Here is a 13,071-nt window from a genome sequence, read left to right on the forward strand (position 1 = left end):
CTTGACAAATTGTTATAATTTTCCCCTTAAATTTGTTAATAATATTTGAAAATTTGTTTTTATCACTTATCGCGATCTAGCTTTTAACTGATCATTTTTTAATAAAAGCTGTGATGGGGCTTAATGGTTTCTGTTTCGGCCAAATCTAAATAATTATTATATTTGATCGCGCCATGCACCAGCAAGCAATTTTGCTCTAGTTGCCTAGGTACACGCGACTGATTGGCTGCGATTGCGCGTGCTAATTGATACAAACGCCGGTGTCTCTCGCGCTGAGATTTACACAACAGAGGGCTGCGTGTGAGGGAAAGAGCTAGGAAGGGTGCTTCTTTGGTGTGCTCCCCATTCGCAGCCTCAGCAGTCAGTCGCTCTCTCGCCGCAGGCAACGACTCACGGACGACGCGCGCGCTCCCGCGTCCGCCGCTAGGTAAGTCACCGACTGCTTTTGATTGCCCTTTTCTTATATCGCCTCCCAGCAACTAACTTCTAATTAATTTGGACTTGCTCTCTATTTCGCTTTTCTCAAAGAAAGGCGCCAAATCTCCTTCGTTTCCCGTCGGGATTATGTAATATATATGTGTATGTACATTTATATCATTTTTTATCAGCAGTTCTTCCTCATCCAATTTTACGAAAGATGTGTATTAAACTGAAGGTCTTATGAGTTATGATTTCCCTTTACTATTATGCTAAAAGAAAATTGAATGGAATTTTCTATTTTAAATTCAAATTACTGAAAAAGTATTTTCACTCAATGGCTCTTCCGTAAAGTAAATTGATATGCACTGCACATTCACACAGTGTTGAGTATTTAAAACATTTGAATTATTTACATTTAAGGATAAGCACCTTTGCTTTGTATGTGACTAAATTTTTAAAGTTTTAAAATGAATATATTTTATATAGGGAGCCAAGATTTTCCTTACGCCTTTTTTAACTTCTTATTTTTGTGAACTGCAGACTAGAAATTTTTGATTGCTTTCCAGGGAGCCCTTTATAAATGCACGTAATCCACTAAAGTTATGGCAACACAAGCATAATATTGTGATTCCTCAAGGGATCGCGAGCTTTTTTATATAAAAGGGTTTTTACAACTCATGCAAAACACACTTATAATTATCATAGCTCAGAAGCTAGAGCATTGCGCAACACTTTTATTTTCACAGTTGAAACGGAATTATGGGAATCTTTTTACTTTTGTATTACTTTTTTCCAAATTCTGTGTACAGATGATAATTTTAAATAATTGCATTCTATTTTTTTTAAACTTTGTTTAATTTAGTTTTTAAACAAGTTCTTGGATCTTATTTTTTATGTTTCTTTCAAGACTGGTAATGGGTTAAATTAACACTTAACCTCTAATTTAACTGTAATTCTTCTCAAGATGTAGAGATAAATAATTTCCTAAAATCAACTTTGCCTTTTTAGATTGTCAAATTAAATTGCGTTTATATTGATGGTCTAAATTTTTTTCAGTTATTTCAGTGAAAACATTAAACAAAAATATTTTCCAGTTTAGCAACAACTTATCATTATTATTTTTAAGGTCAAAAGACGCTCTAGCTTTTCTGACTTTGTGACACACAGAGGTCAATTCATCTCCGTTTCTTTGGCACACAAAAAAAGGCATTTTTTTTTAACGGAACCCAAAAACGACAAAAGCAGAATTTTCTCCAAGAAAAATGGCCGTGTATAAACAACCGCAATTTCCATTTTATTTTATTTGTGTGCAACTCACGTCACCGAGCTGAATCTCTTTCCGCCTGCACCAACCCTGGCCCCGGGGAAAAATCCGCTCACGCGTATTTTTGCACACTCTGCCGCCGATTAATTATTTCGTGCGGGATTTCAAGGATTTCAATTTTTGCCACTTTTTCTCTCCATTTCGGCGCCTCCATCTGCTGCTACCGGCTAATTGCAAGTGGCCGTCCAACGCCATGAATAACGATTATGCAAAATGCAATCACGTCAGCCCTTTGTATGTGCTATTATACATAATTGATAGGGACACCTAATCCAGCCAGCAACAACAAACAGTGCTAATTATCCTTGAAGGAAAGTAATGCACTTTTTAAAGCACCATGAAAATCTGGAGCAATTTAAAAAGAAAAACACAGCTTGAATTGTTAGCCAATTTTTTTATTTGAATAAATTAAAGTAGAAAATTTTATCTGGTTTTGTCAAATTAATGCAAATTTTGAATAAAATGGCTTAGTCAAAATTCATATCAACCCATTCCCTTAATTAATTAAATCTCTAATTTGTTTTTGTAAAAAGTAAGCGATTTTTATGTGATGAAAAAATAGACTTGCTGGCGCCTTAATTAATTAAATAAAACCAGCGGAGCGTAAATCATAATGCGTACAATTCGAATAAGCAACTTTATCTTTTTCGCTCCTCCTGAAAAACACCCTATTGACTTCTGACCTTTTATCCTCGGCGTCAATTAGAGAGGCTCGGATAAACAGACTGCTTGAAATGTATAACACTTTAAATCAAAATTAATTAAAAGTTTGAATTTGGGCAAAGGGTGGAGAAGCACTGCAAGAATTAATTAGCATGTAACGAATAAGTTCTGACGAAAAACACGCTTGTGATTAAAGCGAGTGGCCAATTTGTGTGGCTGCCGCTGGACTTCCTTTGGCACAAATTGCACCGGGGTTTTACATTTCCCGCGGCGAAATAACGATGCACTTCCTGCGAACCATTTCTGTGCAAAACGCCCTCGTAAAATTGTGGATTCTTTTGGCCCCGTGTCAAGTGGATACGCTGCACGTCGCCCAGTTCAACTATGAAGACAATGAGCGATTAGAAGAAGCATAATTTAATTTTTGCATCCACCAAACGCGACCTTGGTCAAAGCCACTGATGGGCCACCTATTAGTTGGATCGCCTCTGGCAATAACGCGCTATTAATAAAATTAAGTGCCTAATCCATAAAAGCAAGAGGCAACCACTTTTCAACCTATATAATGACTCTCTGTATACAATTAATGGCACTTGAGAGGGAACTCGATGAGACGTGAAAGGCACGCGGCACAGATTTCACTTTAAGCTTTAAGCCGTGAAAATCGTTAAATAATTCAATCAGAAAATTATTATTATTATTTTTAAATTTGTTACTATACTTTTTTACTTCTCACTGTTTCTCAGTTAGATGGGATATCATTTTTATTGGGATTTTGCTTGATTTTTTACTTGTTATTAACCTTCTGTGGTATGAAATATTCTATATTTGAAATTTTTTCTTCGCGAAAATAAAAATTTAATTTTCTGACTCGCCCTCTTTAAACATTTTATTTCAAATTCAAATGGAGGGGGTTTATAGTACTAGGCGGTACTAGGTATATTGAAAGTGCAGCGTATGGTCGTTACCAATCGGCCTTTGGAGCCTTTAGGGCAATTGCGGAGCTCTGGAAAGTCGCAAGTCTAATTGGAGCCTGTGTTTATTGTCACATGGCATTACCGAACGGATTAATTGCACTTCTCTGCGCGCTCAAGTCACTCGATATCCTTGCAGCCCTGCGGCGCCTCCGCGCAACCCTCTTCGCCGCCTGTAGCCGCTTAATTACAATAGTAGTTTCCTTTCAAACTGGCTAACATTTTGAAAGTGGCCCCTAATTAAATCGAAAATTGTCTATCCAACTATTCAGAAACAGGCGTCATCAAAATTAAATTCAAGATAGGTTTTAAATGTAAAATAAATTTACAAAATAAAAAATTATTTTCTAGAAATAATGTATATTTTTTCTCATTACAACAGCAAATTTTGGTGGATGTGTTCTGAGCGGCCCCCTAAATATTCTCTCTTCTCTCACAATTAGTGACAATGGGTGCAATTTGCTACGCATAGTCCAATTTGCCTCGCAAATCCCATTATTCAGAACAGGCGGGAAATTAATCTGATTATGCAAACCGAGACCATTTTTCTACGCCCGCAGGTACATTCTTTGTCTACAACAAGCCTTCGTCCCGCTCAAAGAAACGTCCCATAGCAACGATAAAAATAACTCCCCTGTCAAAATATAGATCGTATTTTTTTTATGTTTAAAAATATCAAGTAGGGAAAAAAGTACTGTAATTTGAAGTGATTATATTATTATTAGCAATGAGTCGCAATGACTTAGCTGGAGTTTACAATTGTGTTTTTGTTTGCAAACTTGGGAAATAATTAAAAGTTGCAAACATGTTTGCAACTTTTCCTGCAGGAAGTTGGCAAAGAGTTGTTCAGCTTTTAAACGGAAATTGAATTTCATCTACTTCCTGACTGTTCCTGACAAATAAAATTTGGATTTCTTCTAATTTTAAAGCCTGTGTTTAAATTGAAAAGTTGTTATATCAAATTAGTATTTCTTGAAAAGCTATTGAAAGATAAAAAGTGCTTCACTTAGAAAGTTTTTTTGATTCTTTTGAAGGGGAACAGCTATATGATGTGCAGAATCAAGTCATTGAAGCTGAAGTTTTAATTAAATGTCAGAAAGAATTTTAAAAAGTCATGATTTTTTGGACTGGAATTTTCTCAGAAATTAATTTTCCCCTTCCTTATTAGTAGAATTTACGCATCTCTTCATTCTCTTCACAACTAATTAACTCGTCAAATCGGAAAGAGCTGCTGATGGAAAAATCGATGCCCGCTTCAGCACAACAACAAATGCCGTAATCAGATATGACATAATTGAGAGCTTTACTAATTAAGAAAAGGAGCTGGCTGTTGCTGTTGCGAGTGGAGAGAAAAACTGGCGGATTTTATGGGCAGAAACTGGAAACTGGAGCGGCGGCTAGCAATTATTAAAAAAGGAAAATAATGAGAAAAAAAATCTCGAGCTTCTCACTTTCGCTCGGGTCTTTTGACACTTTTCCCTCCCTATTCCTTTTGATTTCCTGACCTGTTGGGAACAGGTTTCCGTTTCCTTGAAAAAGAGGGAAGGTGCGCTTTTTTGAAATTGATACGTGTCGCTGGGTGACACGTACGTGAATAGCGGCTAATTAACCGCGAACGCACTCGCGCTGTCGCTTTTTTGAAAATGCTTTTGGGATAAATTGCGGCCGGGTGCTGGCGGGTGAAACAAAAACGTCGTCGGCCTTTCTTTGCCCTGACAAGTAACAGACACTCTGCTACAACATACATGTCTCTAACAGAGAGAAGAACAATGAGGCCGAAAATAAAACATTGCCAAATTGACAAAAAGAAAAAAATATTCTCAAAACTCTGCATAGATACTGCTCTAATAAAAAATTTTTATTTCAAATGTTTTCTAATCTATTTGAAATATATAGGGATCTTAAAATATTCTCTTTCTTCTTTTGATTTGATTCTTTACGTAAAATTAAGAAGAAAACTCAATCCATTAAAAAGTTTGAATAAGAAAAAATTTAAATTATAATAACAGAAACTATTTCTTAATTTAAATCCATTCATTCAAAAAATTATTGAGAACTTCATTTAAGGCCAATTTTTTTCTCATGTGCAGCAAAAAAGTACTCTAGGTGATTCCTTTTCCAAGGAATGCAGGAGACTCCTATTTTATTTTGTCGCTCCCGCCTTTTCCCGGGCCTAGCAACTTTTTCACTTTCTTTGTTCGCTGGACAGACGTATAGGGGCTGGAGCGAATATTGCCGCAAATTGGCGGCAAGTGAAAATCCGCCTAACTTGGGGGAAACTTTTCCTAGAAAGCCTTTGATAACTTTTAAATGTGGATTAATTCGGGTGGAAATTAAAATATGCCTTCCTTTTGACGGGACAAAATGCAAATTAAGGACTCAATTTTGAATAGATCTTCTATATTGAAAGTGAAGCACTTTGGAAATGTTTGTTCTGCGTAAGCCCTCGGTGCGTTGGCAAATTATCCTCCCTCACTCTAAAGATGAAAAGATTGATTTCGTGCGAATAGAGCTGTCAAAGGAAACTAGTCTGCTTTGAAATTGCAAAATCTGTTTTGCCTCGCGCGCTTATCACTCCACCAGCACGTGCACATTTCCCCTTCTATGTTTGCGTTTTGTTGACCATCAAATCCCTTTTCAATGCAGGTTTGAGTTTATTGCACCTTGCATAGAGCTTTTGAGATCGACGTCTGCAAAATCTTTAAAAGTATGTTTCAAATTTTAATGAATCTTTTTTTATCAAAATTTTTATCAAAATTTGTTTAACTTGTAATATTAATTAAAGAGCATGAAAGAAACTGGATCAAAATCAATATCTTCCGCTTTGTATCCCTTTGTAAGCCACGGATTTTCTGGTTAAGGGTCCCCTCGCTGGGAAGCTTGTGCTTTCCATAAAATTGGGTCCCGCAGATGGCAAAATCATTTCGCCCACAGCCTTTTATTATTTGTCGTAGTGGTTACAGTGTGCGGAGGGGACAGAAGTGAAAAATCAGTTTCCGCCCAACGGAAAACAAGATTTGCCATTAGAGAAGGCGCATAAATTTTGACCCATCTCCAATCACACTAGCGTGGCAATATCACTTTTCTCTGCCAGACACTCGACACTCGTACATGCTCCTCCATGTTTTCGCTTCTGATATGCTGCTGACGAGAGACTCGACTTCCTCCTCCGAATCAATATTTATGCAGAAGGGAAGGCGATTCGAGCAAAACCACTCTCAGGTCCGAGAAAATAAAATGCGAACTTGCCTCACAACTTTGCGTTCGACAAAATTTTATTGGCAGATAAATCTGGCAGGCCGGAGGCGAGAGCTGCAGTTTTTCCTCACTATATTCCTTTTCCATTATGGTCCTATGCGTCCCACGTAGGTTCTTGAAAACTTGATGGCGCAGATAAAAAAATGAAATTTATAATAATAAAAATAAATAAAAATGGCAAGTTAAAAAAATATATTCAGCTTCAGCGTGTATTTATGTAAATGTAGATTATAGATTTACAAAAAAAAATGACTTAAAATAAAATTACTGATCTCCATAATTCTTCATCCAAATAAATTTATATCTTCCCATTGATGAGGCTCCTCAAAATTTACAAATTTTTAAATTTCAGAAAATTATGTGTTTAACTTTAGATTAAATACTAAATATTAGATAAAGAGAGAGAAATTAAGAAAATTCATAGCATAATATTGAATTTCTTACCAACTAGACTAAAGGAACTTATTGTTTTTATAAAACATAGTTTTTTTCGTGCTTCTACCTTCAACGGCATATTCAAAATGTCAGGTTGAAAAATGAAAAAGAGTATGACCCTTCTAACATTGTAATTTCCTTTTAGATTTACCATTCATATTTTTTAATTTTAATTTTATTACATGATATTTAAATCAGGAGGTAACACAGAACACCAGTACACCATGTTTGATTTAAAAAATTTAGTTCAAAGGATTTTTTTCAAATAAAATATTTTTGCTTACACCCCACCAACAATCCTTCAAATTTCATCCATCATTTGCTCCCTTACCAAAAACAATTTGCCTCCCTTGCCTAACAACTTTCATTAACAAAAACCCTAAATAGTGGCAATTTGCAACAAAAGAAATAATACAAAACAATAATACGTCTTCAATAAGTGGACATAAAAAATTCATCAAAATAATGTGTAAATCTTTTTATATTCGAGATGGACAGGCTTTTTTATTTTATAAGAGAGCGCCTGCAGAGTTTGTGGATAGGCTTTAGGGCCAACACGCAAGTCTCGCGGGTTGCATAGCTCGCTCTGTACTGATGATTTTCCTTGTTTCTGTTTGATCGCAGACATGTACGGGCTACTCCTAGAGAATTTGTCCGAGTTCATCAAGTTCGTGTACGGCGAAGATAAGTGGGAGGAGATCAGACGCCTCTGCAATGTCGAGCAACCGAGTTTCAGCGTGCACCAGGTGTACCCAGAGACCATGGTGCCCAAGCTGGCCAAAAAGTCCATACAGGCGAGTTGCATTTCAACGAAAAAAAGGGAAGAGAAAGAGAGTTGATTGGAATTGCAGGTGCTGGGCATCTCGGAGCGCGAGTTCTTTGACGGAATGGGCGTCTATTTTGTGCGCTTCGTCGGCCAGTACGGCTACGACCGAGTGCTTTCCGTCCTTGGCAGACACATGAGAGACTTCTTAAACGGTGAATTACTTTGATTAGAAAAAAAACAACCAACCCACTCTCGCATGTTGACAAAAGTAGAACAGATCGACGCTTTTCCCTTGAAATAAAGAAATTTTCAAAATATAAGCTATTTGTTTCAGGTTTTGCAGAAGCGAATTAAAAATCTTCATATAATCCACCCCTTTAAAATAAATAATAATAAATAATACTAGATTTTTATAAAGTATTTCTTTTTCTAAAATATTTTACTTAGAGCTGCCCTATGGGTCAAGAGTGTGAAAATTCGGCCCAATATTACTCTGATAAAGAGATTCCAGCTTTTGTGAAATACCGCGCCTGGGCTTAAAAGCAAAGAGAATTTAATTTTGCATGCACTTAGCACTTTTTCGTGTCCGTGGGAATATTAATTTTCTGGTCTAACGGACTCATTTTCGCGCAAATCGTGCAAAGGGGAATTTGTACGCAAGAATTTTGAGAGGGCACTCTCCTGCTTTAATAAAGAAAAGTTGATTACACAATCGAAACCCTCCTTTTGTTCCCAAAGCACGCTATCTTCGACTGAAAATATTGATGAAATCTACTTACATAATACATTAAGGTTTCCTTTAAAGGAGTTTGGATCATAAATATACAGGACCAATTTTAGGATCTAAATACAATTTTATAGTGATGCTTTCTGTTTGGTGCAAATATTTGATGAGTTAATTATGAGCAAAAATCGTTTTGGAGTTTGAAAAACTTTTTTATCACTCTTAATTTATTTTTGCGTGAAAATTAAATTAAAACATCTATGCAATTTATCTTTCTCTTGATTTTTGTTGTAATAAAAAATTAGTGCCAATTTAAAATGAAACTATCCTTGATTCCAACGTTTAGGCCTAGACAATCTACACGAGTATCTTAAGTTTTCTTACCCACGTATGCGAGCCCCGTCCTTTATTTGCGAAAACGAAACTCGGCAGGGCATGACCGTCCATTACCGCAGCAAAAGACGGGGCTTCGTCTACTACACCATGGGCCAGATAAGAGAGGTCCCTCTCCATTTAAAATTAAATTTTGCAAACTGAGTTAACTCCATATGGCAGGTTTCAAGGCACTTTTATGGCAAGGAGATGCAAATCGAGCTGTGCAAGGAGGAGATGGTGTTCGACACTCTCCACGTGACCTTTCAGCTGACCTTCGACAACCGGGCTTTTGGCGAGTCCACGCTGGTGCTGAAAAGAGACGAAAAATTTTTGCCAGTCAACTCGAGTTTGCTCTTTGAGATATTCCCGTTCAGCATCGTTTTTGGCTCCGACCTGCAGGTCAAAAGCATTGGAAACTCACTCACGCAAATCATTCCCGACCTGGTGGGCAAAAAGATAACAGACTGGTTTGATCTCGTCCGGCCGCTCATAGAATTTAGGTTCACCACTGTAATTATTCCGTTCTTGTAACTTTTTAATTGGAATTGATCGCTTTTTCCCCAAAAAAGATTTTAAACCGGGCGAATAATATTTTCGAGCTGGTCACCGTGGAGCCAATTATGACTGAAAGGGGCCTTGAGGAGAAGGAGCGCCTTGAAAATGCAATGTTTTCAGAAGATATGGAGGACAATAGCGACAAGCATTTACATTTAAAAGGTCGTCGGAGTCAAAAACTTTATTTATTAAATTTAAATGTAACAATTTTTTAATAATTGAAGGTCAAATGGTTTATATGGAGGACTGGAGGTTGATTATGTACCTGGGCACTCCTGTCATGCCTGACCTCAACAGTTTGATTTGCACAGGGCTCTTCATCAATGACCTCTCCATGCACGATTTCAGCAGGTTAATTTTTTAAATAATAAAAATATCAAATTTACCAAAATTTTATAAAATCAAACAGAGATTTGATGTTGGCGGGAACGCAGCAATCGGTGGAGCTCAAACTGGCCCTAGACCAGGAGCAGCAGAAGTCAAAAAAGCTGGAGGAGTCAATGAAGAAGCTAGACGAGGAGATGAGACGCACTGACGAGTTGCTCTACCAGATGATTCCGAAAATGGTAGCAGATCGCCTTCGAAAGGGCGAAAATCCTATCGATACCTGTCAGGTTGGTGGGATTTTCTAGCAAAACTGAATTAAATGCAAGCAAGACAACCACAGTTTCTTAGGACTATCAATTAATATAATATATAATTTTGATTTATAAGGCAAAAAAGAAAAGAACAAAAATATAATTATTTTTCAGTAAAATTGATCATCTGTTTATAAATAAAATCGGATGTATTCAAAATTTTTAAGGGAAAAATAATTTTAGATTTTCGACGTTGTTTCCGTCCTGTTTTCCGACGTGGTCACCTTCACGGAAATCTGCAGCAGAATCACCCCTATGGAGGTGGTGTCTATGCTCAACGCCATGTACTCAATCTTTGATAACCTGACCGAAAAGAACGGCGTCTATAAAGTAAATCTTTTATTTTAATTAAACGTTTGCCTTAAACTTTGTGCTGCAAGGTGGAGACTATCGGCGACGCATACATGGTTGTGTGCGGCGCGCCAGAGAAGAACCACAAACACGCCGAGTACGTCTGCAATATGGCCTTAGACATGGTGGACGCCATCACGGATCTGAAGGACCCCTCCACTGGTAATATTAGAAAGGCAGTGGCTAATCGATCTATACTTTAATTTTCTCTGATTTAATATCCGAGCAATTTTTCATGTCCCACGTCAAGTATATTGCAAAAAGAGAATCCATCATCCCTCTCTAATAATGTAAAAGATCAAGTTGTATAATCGAGGCGAGTGTGTGTCTGGCAAAGTTTTGGCATTAATCCGCCAGTTGAATGAAGGCTATTCAGTTTTACCAGTTGGCTGCACAGCTGGCAAAAAAACTTTCGTGCACTCGCTTAATTAGATAAGTTGCGCTCATCCTTTAATGTCTTTTTTATTAGCACCAGTTGAGAAAAGTCGTCCAAAATATTATTTCTTTGGTTTTTCCTTTTGAAATCAAATTAACCCTTTTCCGCAGGGAGCCATTTGCAGATACGAGTAGGGGTGCACTCTGGAGCGGTAGTGGCTGGTATTGTGGGGCTCAAGATGCCCAGGTACTGTCTTTTCGGGGACTCCGTCAACACTGGTAAGTTATGTGTATAATACGTAATTAATTTGAAAAGGGTTTCACAACGAGAACCGAAATCAGCCTCTGACAGAAAGAATTAAATTTCAAATTGTTTTGTAAGCAACATTTTGAAGGAGTGAATTTCAAAATTAACAGGAATTATGAAATCTTTTTATCCAAATTTCAACCAGAATATTCAATGGAGTTTTCCATGACAGATGTAAATAATTAATGTGATTCTATTTTATTGTTATTATTAGCCTCCAGGATGGAGTCGACGAGTTCAGCTATGAAAATCCACATTTCACAGGGCACAAAAGACCTCCTTCCGGATGAATATAAAACAACCGAGAGAGGCGTAATCACAGTCAAAGGCAAAGGTCAGGAACGCGAAATTTGCATGAAAGGCACCATTATTTTGAAAAATTAATTCCAGGTGACATGAAAACTTACTGGTTGGAGAGTCATGAGAACAGAGTGCCGCTGGTACATGACGATTCGACTGTGATTCTGGTCAACACAAGGGCGCAAAGGTCACCAACGCCGGTTGAGCGCGGCTACTCTCCTGTAACGCCGGCAGACGTGGCCAACAGGTCGGCCAGCAACTCACCAGCAAAGCACGGTGCTTTGAGAAAGGGTATGTCAAAATTTCATAATAGGAATTTAAATAAAATTTAAAACAATAGAAATAATCAAAATAATAATGCGCGATTTTTTATAAACTAAAAAAATGTGACGTTCTTTTATTTTAAGATTCACTCCAAGCACCGTCAAATGCAGCCCCTCTTGCTCCAACACCCATAGTGGCAACCACTGCTCCTTCCCCGACGGACACCAATCCATCGAGAAGACCAAGCAGCATATTCAAAGATCCTATTGAAGTAGGACTGTCCGTCAAACTGCCGCCCGGATCGCCGGGTGGGTCGCCCCCACAGTCGCCACCCATTCCAGTAGGGGTGCCTCTCAACAGGGTAAGCTTTAAATTAAATTTCATTCAAAAATCTGTCTGAAACCCCCAAATAGCTCTTAAGTAAGAAACTTCCATCGAATTTTTAATTAGGACAATTTTTCAAACATTTTGTGGAGAAAAAGGGGGTTCAGACAAATGAGCATTTTTCGCGACAGCGGAGCCTATTTACTGTTTAGAGGTACTTGTAGATGAAGGTGGAGAGCGAGGGTCGGCCGCTGGCATCGCCTGAGTGGACGCAGGTGTGGGACAACGCGCACAAACGCAAAAAGGCCAGTAAGCGCCAGCAGATGGCCTCGACGGCCACCTCTGAAGTCAGCGTGCAGCGCGCGGAACGGCCTGCGAGGGCCAGCGGAGGCCAGACGACCACTTGCCACCACTGCCAGCACCACTGCTGCGGCAGCTCGGGCAAGCAGAGGGTCACCAGCAACACCTGCCAGCTGCTCTAGGCTTTCTTCGATTCACTCACGCAGGACCAACTTAGCAACTTTGCTGCGGCTTCTCTCTTTCAATCTCAAAACTTTTTGGTTTCGCAGGCAAGAGGCAAAGGGTCTTTTGATCCATTTTGTTAATTAACATTTTAAAAGCAGTTTGATCTCAATTTACTTTGTGATTGTTAAAATTAGGTTCTTAATGTGAGTGGTCTAAGCACATTTTTAATGCAGATTGGAAAATTGTTACAGATAAATTGATAGTCGTTCAGGGGAATAATGTAAGAATCCCCTTTTTAATAAAATTGGCATTGATCGTTCTGGCTGAAACTGTCAACATAATAAATTCAAAAATTGATCCTACGTGGTTTCCTCTGAACAAAATCTATCAAGATTAAGAATAATGAGTAATTGAAAAATTCTAAAGTATATTGCTTTTTTTCTCCCACTGAACTTGAATTTAAATTAATTTAGTTTGTAAAATACTTGCTCTTGTTGTTGAACTACTTATTTTTATGACAGTCAAATAAAGTTGTGCTCTATGTTTACATTAC

The 13,071-nt window shown here is 37.8% G+C and overlaps 1 protein-coding gene across 2 annotated transcripts; it reads left to right on the plus strand.

Moving 5' to 3' along the window:
• The first annotated feature begins 319 nt into the window (after window positions 1-319).
• On the plus strand, window positions 320-13,059 carry LOC132201190 (soluble guanylate cyclase 88E). 2 transcript variants are annotated; one of them, XM_059627156.1, is made up of 15 exons: window positions 320-427; window positions 7,699-7,868; window positions 7,926-8,052; window positions 8,911-9,065; window positions 9,120-9,449; window positions 9,509-9,656; window positions 9,719-9,845; window positions 9,904-10,108; window positions 10,316-10,462; window positions 10,513-10,645; window positions 11,030-11,137; window positions 11,380-11,499; window positions 11,556-11,756; window positions 11,873-12,090; window positions 12,278-13,059. In XM_059627156.1, the coding sequence occupies exons 2-15, from the start codon at window positions 7,701-7,703 to the stop codon at window positions 12,533-12,535; spliced, it is 2,445 nt and encodes an 814-aa protein (XP_059483139.1). In that variant the 5' UTR covers window positions 320-427; window positions 7,699-7,700; the 3' UTR covers window positions 12,536-13,059. The 2 variants fall into 2 exon arrangements, with proteins under 2 accessions (XP_059483139.1, XP_059483140.1); XM_059627157.1 differs by having other exon boundaries at window positions 12,266-12,372.
• Window positions 13,060-13,071: the final 12 nt, after the last annotated feature.

Source organism: Neocloeon triangulifer, unplaced genomic scaffold (genome assembly GCF_031216515.1).
Source record: "Neocloeon triangulifer isolate White Clay Creek 2 clone unplaced genomic scaffold, ASM3121651v1 ptg000014l, whole genome shotgun sequence".
Taxonomy (NCBI): Eukaryota; Metazoa; Arthropoda; class Insecta; order Ephemeroptera; family Baetidae; genus Neocloeon; species Neocloeon triangulifer.

Coding starts and splice junctions, on each gene's coding strand:
- LOC132201190 (XM_059627156.1), top strand. CDS start 7,701: ATGTACGGGCTACTCCTAGAGAATTTGTCCGAGTTCATCAAGTTCGTG. Junction 9,066..9,119: donor CCATGGGCCAGATAAGAGAG/GTCCCTCTCCAT, acceptor TCCATATGGCAG/GTTTCAAGGCACTTTTATGG. Junction 9,846..9,903: donor TCCATGCACGATTTCAGCAG/GTTAATTTTTTA, acceptor AAAATCAAACAG/AGATTTGATGTTGGCGGGAA.